Below are 13,613 nucleotides of genomic sequence, written 5' to 3'. Positions count from 1 at the left end.
TTACTGTTTATTAATCTATTGTTGTTGTTTATTTGGTATTTTTTAATGATTAAAAAAAAACAACGAAACAACAATCAAGCAATACCACACACGGGGGCTTGATGTTGTACTCACCAAACCTTTTGAAATTTCATTCAGTGCTTGTTTGGTCATTGTTTTGCAGAGTACTGTAAAAGCAAATGTTTGCAGATGTTTTTCTGTTGTTGTTTTTTTTAATGAAATAAAAACAAGAATCAGTCTGTTCTCATGAAGGATTTCAGAAATCACCCAATAATTACTGTTCAGGGACTGAAATCAGGAGGAGCTGGGCAGTTTGAAGTTAAACAATGGCTCTCAACTATTACTCAATTATGAAAATAGTTGATGATTAAGCTGATAATCGTTTTTTTGTCAATTCCTCATTCAATTCATTTTGACACATCTAGTCAAAGTGCATTTTGTATACATGCATTTTGCAAAATTGGTAATAATACCGATAGGTCTTCTAAACCAGGTGTCACCAACATGATGCCCACGGGCATCAGGTGGCCCCCAAGGACGACTTGAGTAGCCTGCAGTCCTTTTCTAAAAATAGCTCATCAGTGACATGCTAATTTACTTTGTGTATTTTTACTATTTGGGAAAAAAGTGTGTGTTTTAAATTGGTTGCTATTCTTTTTATATCACCCTTGCAATGGGGTAAATTTTGCAATGACAATATTTAAAGGCAAACGCACATAAAACTACCATTAGTCAAAGGTCAACATTGTCACACATGACCAAAATCATCGCGTTCATAGAAAAAGCTAGCAGGCGAAATAACAATAAGGGGAAAATTTATCCCCAAATGATTGGAAAATATCAGTTTCTTGTGAAGTGCGTATGAAACAGGTAGACGTTTGCATTAACTCTATGAGCAATGTTGACATGAAATGAAATCAAGTGGAATCTTAACGAGGAGCACCGTCTACGTCAACTTTGTTTTGATGATAATGGTTTGTTGACCATTAAGCTGGGAAAGTTAAAAAAAACACACACACACAAAAACAAACTCTGGCCTGCAGATGGCAGCACTGTCTCTTTTGGATGAGATCATGTGAATCAAAACAACGCAAAAGCTTGGAACTACGACATGACAAGCACCTCATGACTGATAAAAGTGTTTGTCACGTTATATCTACTCCAGAGAGTGTCACTAAAGAGGGAACATTATAATATAATGGAGGTTTTTTTTTTTGGAGAGATAGAATTGATACAATACAATACAATACATGCTGATTTATATAGCGCTTTCACAACAGTGGCAGCTGTAACAAAGCGCTTAACAAAACAGTTAACAAAGTAAATTAATAAACACAACACATAACATAAAACACGGACAGTCGTGCAGTCCTAACCACTTTTCCGTCACACGCTTTGTTGTTTGAAGCAGTTTGAGATGAAAGAGGAGAGAATCAAAGTGTCCTTTAACCAGTGGATCAGAGACGTCATGCTCAAAATGTGCACACGTCGGCTACAAGCTAAGTTTCAAAGTCAACAAGAAGCTGTAGCATCCATTGACGAAAAAAGAGATTGGTTCACTTCTCCTGTCCAATGGAAATCCATTTCAATTCCAAGCGGCGACTCTCGGTTCCAAATACGCATCGGCGCTCTGCGCCAACGCTCCTCTCTCCACATCCTCAACTTCAGCAGCCATCCATCCAGCCGCACCAACACCGACTGTCCAACAGCGTCGACATAGCCACTGAACAAAACGGGGTTGTGAAAAATGCTGCCCATTACAGGCGCAAAAAACACAAGCACCCCAGGTCTGTCCAGCACCGATAGTCAATGGCGCCGACATTCCTCCCAATCAAAATCTGTGCCGGTACAGGCGTGCTGCCGAGAAGGCGCAACCACCAAGCACAGATACTTCTCCTTTGACGAATGTCGTGGCCAAAAAGCGCTGAAAACAGTCCATATCAGGTCCACACGATGAAACAACAAACAACATGTGACAAAACAAAAGACAAAAACACCAAAAAAGAACAAAAAAGCAAGACTCTTGAAGAGCACTTGCCGAAGGCTGCCTACTCGGGCGCCATCTTGGAAAAAAAATAAAATAAAATAAAATAAAAAAATTGTAATCATGTCCAACCAAGACACACACACACACACACACACACTGATTACTGAATACTATAGCATGCAAATTGTCAAGTGGTTACAGTGCGTGTTAGTGTGTGTGTGTGTGTGCGTTGAAAGAAGCGAGTCTGGTTTTTCATTTGGTAGTTTCTATGTTTACAAAAAATACCTTCCGTGAGTCTTGAAAGATCCGTCAAAATGCTCTCGATTGGCTTGCACGAAGGAAGTTCTCGTTTTTTGAAAATGGCCGGCATGAAAAGAATTCATCACTACCCAAGAAGAATCTCTCCATTTCCAAAAGGTTGGCGACCGCTACCATGCCTGCCAAAGATGATCATAGGTAGAAACTGGATGGATGGACCAATACAGGAGTCCTTTTTTTTAGGAAGTCGAGGAAGAAGCCACCGCGAAGAGTTAGTGTATTTGTACCGTACGTGTTGGCACACTCTTAGAGCCCGTACAATTTCTTTGTTCTCAAGCGCTCCTAAATCCATGTTTCACTGCAAAGTAATGAGCTCTTGTGGGCAAAGCTGAGTGCAGCGCTAAGGCAACCATGCAGAGGTTAAGCAAACAACTGGTGGGATCGCGTCGGTCTAAGCCTCTTAACAAACGCCTCTGAGGAGAAGATCAGTGACTTCTAATGAACGTGTTAAGGTCAAGAGTGGTTAAAGAGAGATGCACCAACGATACACAACACATAAAGCTTCTTTTCCATTGAGGCAAAATGCCATCAAAACCGTGTGAAAAGATAATCCACGTTAACATTGCACATTGAATGACTCAATTGCAGCGATATTACTCTGTGGATTTTTTTTATTTGCTTCACTATTTTTTCAGGGAGTCTGATGTATATGTTTTGACAAGCTGCATGTTGATTTGAGCTTACTGTTCATCAAGTATTTTTGTTGGCTTAATATCGTCTAGTCTTCTTATATTTGTTTTTTTTTAAGCCAGGCCTGTCAAAGTCCTCGGTCTCATGAATTATTTCACTCCTTTACAAAACAACACATGGATTTTTCTTACTCGGTGGATGTCTTCCTCTTTCCCTCAGCTCATCACATTCTCCTGCTGTTAGTTGCAGGGCAAGGACTCTCATTTCCTGACCTGTTGAAACCAATGCCTTTGAGAGAGTTTTTTTTCTCTCTCCAAGACAGACTGAGTCAGATATACAGAACGACAGGGAAACAAGAGTGACGTCTAAGAAGCCTGTTGGCATGTGGGACACAACCGCATCAGTAAGCAAACGTAAACGCAGGCTGGTTCCAAGTCACTGTCAGCCTTGCTCAACATCTACTGGGATGTTAAATAACCTTTCAGAGTGGATATACAGTATAGAAAAACAGAGAGAGTAATTGAAGTCAATTTCCCCCTCAGCACCTCTTGACAGATGATTTTTCATCTTGAAGAGGGAGCAATTCAGCAGGGAGTGACATTCAGGATTTCCAAGGATGAACACTATGAGGAATTTGCTGGTTCTGAGTGTTTTAGCTGACACAATTCCACTTCCAGGTTAAATACAAAATTCTACAAGACAAGATAACGGAGATTTGGGCTTTCTTTTAGCTATTCCACTTCTTTCCATAACCCGACAGTTATCATTTAAAAAAGAAAAACACTACAGCATTCAACACAAGACTCCCCTCAAGATGACACACCAAGCCTCTCTTACACTAATTTGCATACAATGTGCGGTAATTTCACTGAACGTGTGTCTCTATAATTAAATGCAATTCTGTATAGTTAGGTGAGATATTCTTTTAAAATAGTGAAAGAAGCTGCCGAACAGTGCAACCATCAACTGGAAATTGGAGGCCAGCAGGGAAGGTCCTCTGTATGAGAGTCTTAGAATAGCAGTCTTGCAAAACTGAAGGCTTTGAGGGCTTGCCAAAATTTAGGGTGTTGAGCGTGGCATAATCTGCACACTCTTGCCCACAGTTTTGGACAAAAATCAAAACGTGGGTTCGCTTTCTGATCCTAAAATAGATTTTGCACAATTAAAGAGCCCTCAATGGAACTGGTGTAATGCTGCCCCAGCATGGGATTTGGCCAAAAACATGGCCAGAACGGCTCAGGTGGTGTGTGTGTGTGTGTGTGTGTGTGTCTATATATATATATATATATATATATATATATAATATATGTGTGTGTATATATATACACACGGCGGCCCGGTAGTCCAGTGGTTAGCACGTCGGCTTCACAGTGCAGAGGTACCGGGTTCGATTCCAACTCCGGCCTCCCTGTGTGGAGTTTGCATGTTCTCCCCGGGCCTGCGTGGGTTTTTTCCAGGTGCTCCGGTTTCCACCCACATTCCAAAAATATGCGTGGCAGGCTGATTGGACACTCTAAATTGTCCCTAGGTGTGAGTGTGAGCGCGGATGGTTGTTCGTCTGTGTGTGCCCTGCGATTGGCTGGCAACCGATTCAGGGTGTCCCCCGCCTACTGCCCGTAGACAGCTGGGATAGGCTCCAGCACCCCCCGCAACCCTCGTGAGGATCAAGCGGTTCGGAAGATGAATGAATGAATATATATACACACACAGACACACACACACACAAAACCGTGATCAGGCTCTTGCCGAGGTCGCTGATGAGCTGATCATTTGAATCAGGTGTGTTGGAGGAGGGAAACATCTAAAATATGCAGGATAGCCGCCCTCAAGCAAGCAGTGATAGGCATTTTGATCGAAATAATTTTGGTGATGTCTCTAAAAACCGGAGTGTGGTGTTGGAAGGAATAATTGACGGTGGAGGGAGAACAACCTCCCAGTTTTCAGTGTGACTTTCCTGAATGCAATACAAACAGGGGTTGAAGGATTTACTCTGACAAGTACAGGGGGATTTAAAAAGTCAGGTTTTATTCCACATCCTATTAAATGAACTGTAGCCGAATCTCGACCTATTATGAGCAGAGACACAGTCAGCCATGGCAAATGCAAACAAAGGTGTAATTTGATAAAACTGCAATGAAGCTCAAGGAGCTCTTTAAGGCAATAGTATTCCCTGCAGGCCTCCAAGTTAAACTATGCCAAGCATGCCTGTATGTGTGTGTGGCCTATTCCATTAGACTAAAGTGTCACTTTGTCATCAGGGTACTCTGCAAACAGTTTGCCTTATTTACACCACAGGAGCATTACATTACATCAATAAAATACAGTCAAGTACATCTGATGCAATGCGACTCCAAAGTCAAGTCAAGTCAAGTCAAGTCAACAGTATTTATAGAGCACTTTCAAACAGCCATCGCTGCATACAAAGTGCTGTACATGGAGCAATTTAACATGCACAATAAACATAGTTTATAAATAAAGTGTCAAAAGGGTTGAAGAGAAATTTGTAAAAGGCAAGGAGAGCCATTCAACATCATTACGGACGGTTTTTAAAGCAGGCGAGTGAGCCAATCCTAACGCAGCAGACATTGGGCAACAGGCCAGGTACAACGTGGACTGGTTGCGAGCCAATTGCGGGCCACGTAAGCGAACAACCATTCTCGCACTCATATTCACAACCATGGACAATTTCGAAACTTTAATCAACCGACCGTGATATTTTTGGAATACTGGGGAATACCTGGAGAAGTCACAAGCTCCACAAAGGAAGGAATGAGCCTGAAATTGAAACCTCGGACCGCTCCACTGTGAGGCAGACATACTAACCAGACGTACAACCCCGAAAGGTTGAACTGTCCATCAAATGCATTTTTTTTCCAACATTTGTACCGATTCATTTATTTGGCAGAAAAAGCAAGGAGACTTGTGAGTACTAGGCTACTCACATGATGAAAATCTTCAGAGCGCGCATCATGCTTTGAGTTGATGAAAGTCAAACTGGGTCACATCATCACAATGTGGTGGCTGAATTAGCCCATATGCGCTGAATTGTGCATGGCAAATATGAGAGGTGTTCTGGTCGGTTCACTCCAACAAGCATACCTGTCAACTTGTACGTTTTCCCCGTATTTTATACGTGGTTTTTTTTTAATCATTTCAAATCATGCACGGCGTATTACAACTTTTATACGGGGGGAAAAAAAATTGTGAACCGATCTCACAAAGACCATTTTGGCTCAAACCCAGATCGTCTCACCTGCTGGTAGCCAACGACAATGCCGTCGTCGATCGCTACTATTGTCACGGCAAACCAGCAAAAGTAATCCTCAATCGTATATTTTTTTTCATCGCTGCGTACGGTGGGATTGATAAAGCATGATGTGCGCATACGCGGTAAACCGTTGTACAGGTTTTTGTTGCTTTGTAAGGGGAATCGTAATCATTTATAAGCCGAGGTTGGCAGGTATGAACAAGAGATCCATAAAAGAGGTGATCAAGCGGTTGCCATGGCAATGACAGCGCAACTACTCACCGGAATTTGAAGCTGTTATTTAAAGGTCAAATAACTACATGCTGTGGCTGTAAACTTAAAGCTTTGGCCCGAGCCATGAAGTTTTTTTTTTCCTCCCTCTCACAGACTGACCTCCTAAGTAGACAGTAAATTGCAGGAAAAGGTTTCCACGCTTGGCTACAGTTTATAGTGGTAGAAACTTTATCAAACGTTTCCAGTAGAGATCAGAGGGAAGCGTGTTTATCCCGTGACAGAAGGCTTTACGAAAGCATGGTGACCACTAAAAAACAAACTAACTCCACACAGTCCAATTTAAGGGAGTCAGACCAGTTTTCTGCCAATGTTACAAATTCTTAGTATTCACATAAAGCCTCGTCTTGGCGTCGCGTAGATCAGGAGAAGAAAAAAAAAAAAAAGCAAACCCTAAATCCGTGTCCTACACGATTCCTCGACCAACTAAGCATATTGCTGGGACATTCCAGACGATAATTTAGTGGAATAGACGTGTAACCTTTACTCTGATCACACATCATAAGAAAACTCCATAATAAGCGAATTCCACATAACACAGGGGAGATAGAAACATTAAACACAGGCTATGTGATACATTTGGAAAGAAATGTTCTGCATATGTTTTAAGCGAGTTAAAGCAAACATTAGTATACAATGTCCTTTAAAAAGTTCATCGTATTTTAGCAGTTAGCCACATTGACATGTAGCAGATGCACGCTTCTGACAAGCAAGGCGAAGCGGCAGAGAAGGGCCGCAAGACATTTTGACTTCACCCTTTCAGGGATGGCGGTCACTACAGTGGACAGCTTATCATGTTATCAGGTTACAGGTTATCGTTATTGGTGCATGAAATGGTTAATATTCACATGCAGTCTATAGAACAGTTTACCTCAGTTTGAAAAAACTGGCAAGGTCATCTGTTTTTCAAATTCTGACCCACACATAAATGACAACACGCTTGTAATGAGAAACTGTTTTGTTCTCTGGGTTTCTAAACAAGTCCATGGCGCTACGTGGCTCTATGCTAGGTGGCCATTTGTGGGCACCCTGCTTCCTTTTCTTTGTTTGAACTGTGTTTCCTTTGTTAATGTAAATGAATTGAAACTTCTCACCAGATGGGATTTTTGACTGATTTAGTCATTTTCCAATTTCAGCTCTTTAAAAATATGAATCTTGATCCATTTATATTCAGTAGTACCCGTTGGCTGCCCCACTTTTGGAGGATGAAACCAATGAAAATATTTTTTTCATTCCTTGTTCGGCTGTTTACTGGACTAAATCATATAATTTGGGTAAACTGGGATTCATTCTACAGTGAGCACTTGAAACATGTTCAGAAGCAAGGCAACTATTTGCTGACAGAACTGCGCTAAAAATGAGCAACTCTGATGTTAAGCAGTAGAGATACCCTGAGGCCCGGTGATCCAGTGGTTAGCGCATCGATCTCACAGTGCAGAGGTGCAGGGTTCAATTCCAGCTCCGGCCTCCCTGTGTGGAGTTTGCATTTTCTCCCTGGGCCTGCGTGGGTTTTCTCCGGGTACTCCGGTTTCCTCCCACATTCCAAAAACATGCATGGCAGGCTGATTGAACACTCTAAATTGTCCCTAGGTATGATTGTGAGCACAAATTGTTGTTCATCTATGTGTGCCCTGCAATTGGCTGGAAATCAGTTCAGGGTGTCCCCCGCCGACTGCTGAAGACAGCTGGGATAGGTTCCAGCACCCCCTGCGGCCCTAGTGAGGATAAGCTGATCGGAAAATGAATGAATAAAAGGATACCCTGAGCTGACAAATGGGAATTGCATTTTGATTTAGAAATGCGGAAAACTTACTCTATTGCCTGTGGAAAGACTGTGATATCAGGAACAGAAATAAGGTAGACCTGCTGAAAATACTGTTTATACAAATTTCATTTTTTGAGGTTGTTTTACAACATGTGCAATGTATAAAAACACTGCACTTTGAAGGGTTCTTTTTTTTTTTTTAATTTAATTATGCAGTTAACAACCCAGAGACAAAACACATCAAAATCTGAAAAAATTACAGACTATGCCTGAACACCACAAAAATGGCCTCCAACAAGCTCAAAGTGGAGCAAAATCGAACAAGGCCTGGGATTTAGATGAGACAACAACCTTGTCAAAAGAATTGCCCGTTGAAGCTATTCGATCAAAATACACTGGCAGTCGGTAAAGAACGGCACACGGACCTAAATTGGCCTGCCACCAATTAAAACTGGCCCACCAGATGATGTTAATGGAAAAAATACCTGATAATTAGGGATGTCATAATCGTCCCGATATTAAAAGTGCCTCAATTGTTTTTGTTACAAAATACTGAGCCGTTCTATCCGAAATGTAATTTTGTTTTTGTTTTTTCGGTTAGGCGGCAAATATACAGGCACCTGATTGACGGCCAAACCTAATCCAAGTGACAATGTGACCAGATCACATCATCATGCTTGCAATATGCGTCGACCCATTTGTGCGTAGAATCCACAAGCATTCGCCACTCAGACAGGTATCAACAGCCGTTCTCCGTATGGATCATCATGCCAAGCAAGAGGAAACGGCACAAAGAGGAAGGCAATGAGGAGTACCTTGTGTTTTACAAAGCCCGTTTGGATGATTTTAAAAGGCACAAATAGCAAAATTGAGGTGGTCAAGCAGTTTGTGAAAGAAATTTGAAGACATGGATCGATCTGTACCAACCTGCGTGTAATAACGTTTTCTTGTTAAATTTTACATGTTACACATCACAATTAATTTCTCTATTATGGAAATTGGGCGGCCCGGTAGTCCAGTGGTTAGCACATCGGCTTCACAGTGCAGAGGTACCGGGTTCGATTCCAGCTCCGGCCTCCCTGTGTGGAGTTTGCATGTTCTCCCCGGGCCTGCGTGGGTTTTCTCCGGGTGCTCCGGTTTCCTCCCACATTCCAAAAACATGCACGGCAGGCTGATTGGACGCTCTAAATTGTCCCTAGGTGTGAGTGTGAGTGTGGGCGTGGATGGTTGTTTGTCTCTGTGTGCCCTGCGATTGGCTGGCAACTGATTCAGGGTGTCCCCCGCCTGCTGCCCGAAGACGGCTGGGATAGGCTCCAGCACCCCCCGCGACCCTAGTGAGGATCAAGCGGTTCGGAAAATGGATGGATGGATGGATTATGGAAATCCATTTTCAGTAGATGGCAGAAAACTGAATGCTGGGGAAGGTTCACGCGCCTTTTCATTGGGTTTGGTCTATTGATTTGTCTGCTGCTCCAGGAGTTGGCAAAAGGTCCTAAGCTTCCAAAACAATGGCAAATAAGAGGCAAATCATTGCTGAATTTTGCAATACAGTAGTTTGTAGTCGTAATATGACATTTAACAGTGTCGTATCGTGTATCTTATAATAAACTGTTTACTTGTATCATTGTATCACCTGATCATGCTATCTGCAAATGTTGCTATGCAAAGTTCGTTGCTATGCTAGGTTGTCGCTTTCCTCTAAGTTAGGCTTCAACCCTTCCCAAGAAGAAGAAAATGGCATATGAGGGGCCGCAGCCCACTGCTTGGAGAGATGCTCCATCAGACATCTGTTAATGGTATTTCATCAATTGTAGCTGAAATAAATCTCATTGTTGGACAAAGACTTTCGTTGTCTTCGTTTCCATGGACAAGACAACTCTTCCAAATCGTCGCTACCTGTCTTTTGCAAACAACTTTCCCAAATATTCGGGGCGTTGTCTCTAAGCATCGCTAAAAGTCCTTAAATGTTGCTAGTCATGACAGAGGCCACCCCCTGATTTTCACTAATATGCATTAGAAACGTTGACAAATTCAACATTTGTTACATGGTGGGCATCCAACTATATTCAACATCTACACGACATCAAAATCCAGTATTCAACATCAAATGGATGGAACGTGCCCGCTGTGTAGCCCCTTCAGGTCTTCGCCACTCAATGAGATACCACCATAAGGGATCAAAAATATCTCAGCAGCCGATCGGTAAAAGGAGGATGGCGCCGCTCCCGATGCAACACCTTTTTTTAACCTGCTTGTAAATTGCTTCCATCATGTCTGTCAAAATGTCAGATGACACAAAGCAGCAACACAGAGCAAGACAAGCCCTAATACATTAGTGCGCCCCCTCTCTCTTCATCCCCCCCCCCCACCCAAGATGTGAAGTGCCTTTAGTGTCAACACGGCGCTCCCTTGCAGACTGTAGCGTGACAGCTGGGCCCAACATGATCTATAGGCTTCCTGAGTGTTATTAAATAGCTAAATGCAATTCTAAACAGATTTCACATGGGGGCCTGTGCTCTGCAGAGGACCTTTTACCATCTCAAATGCATGCCCCGCGTCAGGAACACATACACAATTTATGTCGTCGGAAAACATTGTCGTCAATTTATTTTTATAGGCTTGTCACAGATTATTACTTGGCAGCTTAAGGGCACAGCTTGATGGATGGACGGAAAGTGAGCATTTTGAAACGACGCCATACAGAGGACACATTTCTAAAGAATGTTTGCACCTTTTTGGAAATCAGATCTTCCACTAGAAGCTAAAATATTAAGATTTCAGATGAAAGTAAAGTGAAAGATTGCCCCCCCCCAAATGCATGAAAATACTTTTTAAACGTTAAGGAATTGGTGAAATGTTTCCAGCTTTGGTGATGATGCAAATGAATAAAAGTTAGAGAATCATGTTTGTAAAACAATTGTCCAACTTCCTTTTGAACGTTAAGTAAGAAGAAGCTGTTATACTGATTCTAATCATTCTTGAGGAGCACGCATTTTCCAACAGGATGAAAAGATTTGGTTTCGAATATATGATGCCAGCTGGAATATCTAACTGGAGACGGTTTTTGAATACAGAACTCATCAGACTGCTACTTAAAACACACACACACACACACACACACACACGCTCAGTATTAGCATTTTATTAATGTACTGATGTTTCCCAAAGCCACCATCTGATATCTTATTTTGACCACAACTCAACATGCACTGAACTGAGACAAAATTGCACTTACTCTTTTTTTTCCTCCTAAAAACATATGGCTTCAATAACTGGTGATAAGTAACTGCTACTTTTATGACCTCCATCAACAAAGTTATGATTTCATTGCCGGTTGTTTGTTGTAAACTAATTTTTTCAATCCCACCAATTTTTGAGGAACACCGATCATTAAAATGTCTCACTTTTTATTTCATGAAAGGCCTTTAAAAATGAATGTTGGGCTAATGTGGGCTGCGTGTATCAAGTGTGCATTTTTGTGCTAATCCAAAGTCTGGTTTGCTGTTTATGAAGAAATGTGATTAGCTTGCAGTTGAGTTGTATGTAATTTGTTATAATATTCAAATATTAGAAGCAGTTTCAAGGTTCAGGTCCCGTGTTGGACTATTTGGATGTGAAAGAAAATATATTAAATAGGTTTGTATACAAATATTGATTAGACAAGTGGACACATAACATGAAATACAATCGTGATTGATTTATTTTGAGGCCTTATAACTAAAAGACAGCCATGGCTTTTAATTTATTCCTTGTCATCTGTCTTGAATCACTTCCACACAAGAAACATTCTGCACTGATGACTGCAGTCAACTACTCCTGTGAAGGCTGCAGTGTCATGCTGCTCTTTTTTTTTTCAATGAAAATGCAAATTACAGTTGTAACCGCCACAGAAAACATCTTCATCTGGCAAAAAAAAAAAAAAAATCTTGGTCCCAGAGCTCAACCTTGCCTTGTACACAATTGGGAAAAAAATAGCTGTGGTCTTATTTTTAACATACACGGAAAATGACAGGTACACCAGGGTCAACAACAATAATCAGCTTTGCCATGGAAAAATAAAAATACGACCATATGCATTGCACTCAAAAAAAAAAAAAGTAGAATACAGCTCATGACAGTTTTCGTGGCGTACCTGGTTAAAGTGTCCAATGGCTGCAGATGAGATGTCAAACTCACATGCAGGTCTTTAACTTTTCCAACACTTTCAAAAAGCAAACAGCCATTTTGATAGATAGATAGATGGGTGGATAGATAGATAGATAGATAGATAGATAGATAGATAGATAGATAGATAGATAGATAGATAGATAGATAGATAGATAGATAGATAGATAGATAGATAGAAGTAAAAGGCCTCCCGCTTATCTTTAAATGGCACAATAGCTCTTCAGCTGAGTGGCTAAGAGGCTCCTATTGTGGAGTCAAGTCCTTCCCCGTGTGGATGCCGCTCACTGACAATGGGCCCCATCAACTAAATAGCAAAGATCATTTACATGAGAGGGGGGGTTGCAAGGGGTACTGTTTAAATTACACGTATGGTATCATCACGGCCAAACAAAACCCAATGGGGGAAGCAAACAAAGACGTGCATAGTGGCACGCACGGTGGTGGGTGACCTAAATTGCCATTCCAACATGTGATGAACTCACAGCATCAGAGAAATATCAACGCAGTGATCTTTCACCTATACTGTATTTGTACCCACGCGCGCGCGGTTGAGAAATCCGGGGTATATGCAGAGCGTAGAGTGGTTTAAAAAGTTTGGAGACTCACCCGACACGCTGAGGTCCAGGAAGCCGAGGAGCAGCACGACCATCCAGCCTGGACATCCCCGGAGACATCCGCTCAGCGCGGTCCGACTTGGATACATTCCTTCGACTCTGCGTTACACCTTGGCCAGCTTTAAACATCCACCAGTCAGAAGTTGTAGTTCGACACGAGCAAAAATGTGAGCGACTTCAAGTCAAGTTCCTGAGTGTGTAATCTCTGACTTGTGTGCGCGTCTGCGACAAAGTTGAGCCTCAGCCCTCTTGCTGGTTTGAGTGTCTTTCCTCCGCTCAGCTCGCCTCACTTTCTCCTCTTTCTGTCCAAATGATCGCGATCCTGCCCACTAAAAATCACGCTCACACTAAAGTCTGCAGACACTGTGGAACATATGGTTGCCTCGAAGCCACGTGTCGCCCTCTGGTGTCCGTAAACGGAACAACTCACTTTACATTGATCCATTCCATGAACTAGAAAAGAAAACACACTAGTCGCGTTTGGAATCACCATAAAATGCACGTGGGTGTCAGTAAATAGATAAAGAAATGGCAATCAATCACTATCCAATTCATCAGACATACGAAATTCGGCCGAGGGGAATTTTTACAGCC

General features: G+C 42.0%; 1 protein-coding gene across 1 annotated transcript in view; it reads right to left on the bottom strand.

Annotated features, from left to right (window-relative positions):
- Window positions 1–13,613, bottom strand: part of ror1 (receptor tyrosine kinase-like orphan receptor 1) — a 152,621-nt gene extending 139,008 nt beyond the window's left edge. The window contains exon 1 of the mRNA XM_086116137.1: window positions 13,012–13,613. Within this exon, the coding sequence (XP_085972263.1) occupies window positions 13,012–13,108 (97 nt within the window). The 5' untranslated portion in view covers window positions 13,109–13,613. The remainder of the gene's footprint in view (window positions 1–13,011) is intronic.

This window comes from Hippocampus guttulatus, chromosome 7, assembly GCF_054856545.1.
Source record: "Hippocampus guttulatus isolate MCC_2025c chromosome 7, RoL_Hgut_1.0, whole genome shotgun sequence".
NCBI classification, from domain to species: Eukaryota; Metazoa; Chordata; class Actinopteri; order Syngnathiformes; family Syngnathidae; genus Hippocampus; species Hippocampus guttulatus.
The sequence above is the reverse complement of the archived record's forward strand: the minus strand, read 5'-3'. Positions and strand labels throughout refer to the sequence as shown.